At 45.3% G+C, this 4,627-nt stretch overlaps 1 protein-coding gene across 1 annotated transcript; it reads left to right on the top strand.

The window, feature by feature from the left end:
* Positions 1–2,321: 2,321 nt before the first annotated feature.
* On the top strand, positions 2,322–4,333 carry LOC137167049 (uncharacterized). The gene is made up of 3 exons (XM_067569007.1): positions 2,322–2,537; positions 2,727–2,850; positions 3,362–4,333. The coding sequence occupies exons 1-3, from the start codon at positions 2,322–2,324 to the stop codon at positions 3,805–3,807; spliced, it is 786 nt and encodes a 261-aa protein (XP_067425108.1). The 3' UTR covers positions 3,808–4,333.
* Positions 4,334–4,627: the final 294 nt, after the last annotated feature.

Here is a 4,627-nt window from a genome sequence, read left to right as displayed (position 1 = left end):
TGTCAGTGGAAGTGTGGAATAGTGACACGGAGGCAGAACTCAAACTTTTCAGTAGCTCCAACAGAGATGTGCATGCCACCCATTGGTGTGAACTGGGCAATAGACCCTTTAGAATTCTACTCACTGTGAATTTTCTACTCTGTGTCACAGATTTAGTGTAATCAACAAACCTAAAAACATAAGCATCCAGTTTAATTACTATATCTAATTTACTGAAAGAGAAATAACCACAAAAGTGGCTAGAATTCTGGCCGCTGTGTGACTTATTAACGCTCCCATGTTTTCATGACTTTTATTTTATTTTGTAGCTTAAAATGTGCTATATTCTTAATTGCATATGTTGACCAGGATTGTGCAAAGGGTTCTTCTGGAAACCTGAGTCTGCCAAATACAGAGTTGGTTTAGTGCTCTATTACTTTCACAAGCATCAACCTAGTGTCACAATGCTTCACTGTGCCACAGCTGCGGATACCAGATTCAGGACAAACTTCTGAGAAACAAGGCAGACCCAGTCCAGACTGCTGGTTATTCTTCCATAAGATATAAGAAGCCACATACAAAAGTAAACTTCTGTCTCAGCACACTGGTCAATCTGAAAGGGCATATCAAGTGGGGTCCACAGGGATCAGTCCTGGGTCTCATTCTGCTCAATATTTTAATAAATGATTTAAATAATGGAATAGAGAGTAAGTAAGCAAGACACGAGAAGTAATTCTTCCACTCCACACTGATCAGGCCTCAGCTGTAGCATTGTGACATGTTCTGGACATCACATTTCAGGAAAGATGGGCAAGTTGCAGGTGGCTGCAGCCTCTGAGGTGGGCGACTGCCACCCACTCCAAGGTGGGCAGGGACGCTTCCGCACCGGCTGGGACCCAAGGATGTGGGCAGGCAGCTGCTGCCAGTCTTCAAGCTGGAGCACTGGAGGCTGTCCCTCGGCTCAGAGCCAGGCCAAGGTGGCTGACACCCAGCTGCAAGCTCAGCTCCCGAGATGCAGGAGGCTGCCACTTGGCTCCCACCTGGGAGCTGGGACCCGGCGGGATGCGGGTGGCTGCCACCTGCCTCCCCCAGAAGCTAGCAGCTGCTGCCCGCCTCCCAGCTGGGAGCTGTGACGTGATGGGAAGCGGGCGGCTGTTGCGCACCTTCCCGAAAAGCCGGTGGCTGCTGCCTGCCTTGCAGCTGTGACCAGGCGGGAAGCAGGTGGCTGCAGGCTACCAGCTTCCCAGGACTGTAACAGCTGCCGCCCGCCTCCTAGCTGAGAGTTTTGACTGGGTGGGAAGCGCAGGGGCTGGGTGGGAAGTGGGATGCTGCTTCCAGGCTTCCCCAGAAGTTGGCAGCTGTTGCCTGCCTCCCCTTCTCTCTGTTTTTCTTGAGTGCCCCCTGCCTGTGTCTCGCGTACCCCCATGCGTACGCCTACCACAGGTTGAGAAACTATGTTCTAAGCAACACCAAAGACTGAGACTCTACCCATGGGGGCGGGGAAAGCCTGGCTACTAGCGGCATCGCAGCCTGCCTGTGTGGTAAGCTAACATTACAGACTGGAAAGCTATTGAAATATTAATCTTAGTTTAGCATGCGAGTCAACTTTTAGTTGATTGTGACCAACTCCTTGACTCATTATTGATCTCTTAATTTATATTAATCTGATTTATATTCACTTAGAATCTTGCTGTAGTTAATAAACTTATTTGTTTATTTTATCTAAAACACTGAATGTGGACTGAGAGAGACATACCTGGTGCATATCAATTTCTTTGATAAATGTAAATGAGCTTGCAGGGTGAAGTGTACAGCACTGAATCCTGTAAGACGGCAGTTCCCAGGGTTGCATCTGTGACTGGGTGTGTTTGCTGAGAGTCTATCCCATGAGTGGCTGTCCAGAAGTGCTCCTTCACTAGGTCAGGGACCGATTACTCTCAGGAGGCTGGGCATGAGCTAACCCAGGAGTGGGTGGTTCACATAGCAAAGCGGAGTGAGTCAGGGCCCAGGAGTGAGGACAACTACACACCAGTCCAGATTGCAGGGGGGTAACGTCACAATGATGCAGCAAGCAGGATATATGCACAGCTTGTTGCTTTGAATGAAGTTCACACTTTGAGCACTGGTATTTATGATTTTAAATGAGCCTTAAGTGCAGTGGCTAAGAACAGTCATGAGGATATCACAGTTTGTTAATTTCTGTTTTTTTTATTTTGGATCAGAGAAATAAGCACAGGGATACAAAAATGCCTTCCAGCGAGACAGCTGCAAAACTTTAAATTGGTCATCTGGAAGCCCAGAAGAAAGAGAGAGAATGTGAATTCCAAAAGTGGCAAGCAGAAATGAAGCTTAAAGAAACACCTGAGGCCCTGGAAACTGAGAAAGCTGCACACCAGCGTGTTCGGAAAACTGAGGAAACTGCCTACCGGCATTCTTTGGAGTCAAAGCAGCAAGAATTGACTTTTGCTGCAGCTAAAGAGGCTGTGGATAGAGCCACGGAGGGAGAGAAAATACCATCTGAAGATGATGGAAAGACATGGGATTCCTATGTCCCTATTGTCTCCTTCCACACATAAAACACCCAGCTTTTATAAACTGCCTCCTGCTTACAAAGAGACAAACTCTGTTGAGGAGTGCTTCACTACTTTTGAAAAGCTTTGTGCAGTGCTCAAGATTCCTGAGGAGCAGAACGTTCCCACTATCATAGCAAAGTTGACAGGCAAAGCTTTGTCTGTGTTTAATGAGAGGCAGGGTTTCAGATTACCCCCGAAGTGTACAGAATGAAATTTAGGAGTCTTAAGAGGGATACAGGCATGACTCATAGCGAATATGCTTATAAATTATGTGATTTATTGAAGAAGTGGGTCAAGGGTAAGGGGATCGACACTTATGACCAGTTCTTTGACCTCACAATGAAAGAGTGATTTCTAAGCATGTGTACAGATGATGTGAGGAATAGCCTGTGGGATAAGAATTTGGAATCTGTGATATAAACGGAGCCATGGCAGATGCTTTTGAGCAAGTACAGGCATCTATGGGCCATAAGCTTCAGAGGGAGGGACATAAACCCAGTTCTAGAGGGGGATCCCATTTTACCCCTGTGAAGAGGGAGGGTGGATGGGAAAGCAGACGATCATCCCCCCCTCCCCCCCAGGAGCCCTGTCTTCTCTAGGAAAACCCTATACAACTCATCTATGAAAGAGGAGGGTCTGAGGAAGTGTTACAATTGCAACTCCACTGAGCATATGAAAAATCAGTGACCGGGGCGGAAAAGGGGTTAATTCCACCCCTTCAGCCCAAGTGAATGTTGTGATCCTAACACCTGAAGCTCCAGAAGTACCCATTGTTTACATGACTGGCTTTGCAGGGATTGGCAATTAAGGTGGGGACAAGGAGTTTATCAAAGATATCAAGATAAATGGCAAGGAGGCTGTAGGGTGGCGAGACTCGGGTGCACAACTCTTCCTGGTCAGGCCAGACTGGGTCCTAGAGAGCGACATGTTACCTGGCCAGGAAGCATGGATCCAAGTAGTGGGAGGTAGTGGGATCCATGTACCCATGGCTAGGGTGCAAATACAGTGTGAAGGCTTAGAAGTTGATTTAAGGATGGGAGTACTGGATGAGATCCCCACTGAAATGCTGATTGGGAACGACTTCCCACATGTGGCTAAGGCTGTCAGTATGGTGACCTGCAGCGGCCAGGAATACCATGCTGACAGCCCAGGAAAAAAACAACCAAACAAACAAATTTTAGAAGGTACTTCTCTGATGCTCAGTGTTGACGATGCAGCATCACACCTCCAGGGGTATCTGTTTAGCACAGGTTAGTAAGTGATCTCCATACAGTTATTAAAGTGCCTTAGACCATATTTGGATATGATATGTTGTGCTATTACTGTTTTGTTGTTTGCAATTTATTTCACTTATCTCCAAAACCAGTCACTAACAAAAAAGAGCAAGCCAGAATAATGACAGAACATTGCAGATGAGAATTTTGAAAGGTGCTTGGATAACTTAGATGCCCAATCCCCATTAAAGTTAAATCCCATTAAAATTTGAATAGCACATTCAATCCTTTAGATAGCCTCAGCCTTAATGTGTACTTTTGCTCATGATGGGTTCTCTGTTAACTTTATTTAAACTTTCTCCTTACAGGCTTACTAGTATGGATTGTGTGCATATGTATGTGAATGTAAGTGTAAATATGGTTTAAATTCAGCTGTCCAGATGGATTACTCCTCTCCTCGAGTTCTCAAAACTCTTGCAATACATATTGGACTTGAGTTTGGTCCTTAAAACTTTTATGCTGAATCCGAACATAAATCTGAATGTTTTCCCTCTATTTTTATGAGTTTTTACGGTCATGAATGATGTTGTGAAGAATTTATGAAGGTGAAATCTTCACTAACTACAGGGTTATTGCCTTTTCCAGAGGAATAAATCCAAGCTACCTAAAAGTAGAGGTATAAAGTTCTCTTCACTGTAGGATTCACAACTGACAGGCACAGTCCCATGGTCTTTATACGTTTCCAGGGTTGTAAAAGACATAAAAGGAGCACAAGATAAAGATTAATAGAGCTCCTCAAGTAGTTAGGCAGAATATGCACATGAATATAAGCAAACCCGCAAACTAACTTTCTCCTCTTAA

The sequence above is a fragment of the Emydura macquarii genome, unplaced genomic scaffold (genome assembly GCF_026122565.2).
Source record: "Emydura macquarii macquarii isolate MOO-44397 ecotype Brisbane River unplaced genomic scaffold, CSIRO-AGI_Emac_v2 contig_2897, whole genome shotgun sequence".
NCBI lineage: Eukaryota > Metazoa > Chordata > Testudines > Chelidae > Emydura > Emydura macquarii.
The sequence above is the reverse complement of the archived record's forward strand: the minus strand, read 5'-3'. Positions and strand labels throughout refer to the sequence as shown.

Bases quoted from the DNA above. Each gene is read 5' to 3' on its own strand.
- LOC137167049 (XM_067569007.1), top strand. From the start codon at position 2,322: ATGAAGCTTAAAGAAACACCTGAGGCCCTGGAAACTGAGAAAGCTGCA. The intron at 2,538-2,726 runs GTCTCCTTCCAC...GTTTAATGAGAG, and splicing joins GGGATTCCTATGTCCCTATT to GCAGGGTTTCAGATTACCCC. The intron at 2,851-3,361 runs GTAAGGGGATCG...TTGGCAATTAAG, and splicing joins ATTGAAGAAGTGGGTCAAGG to GTGGGGACAAGGAGTTTATC.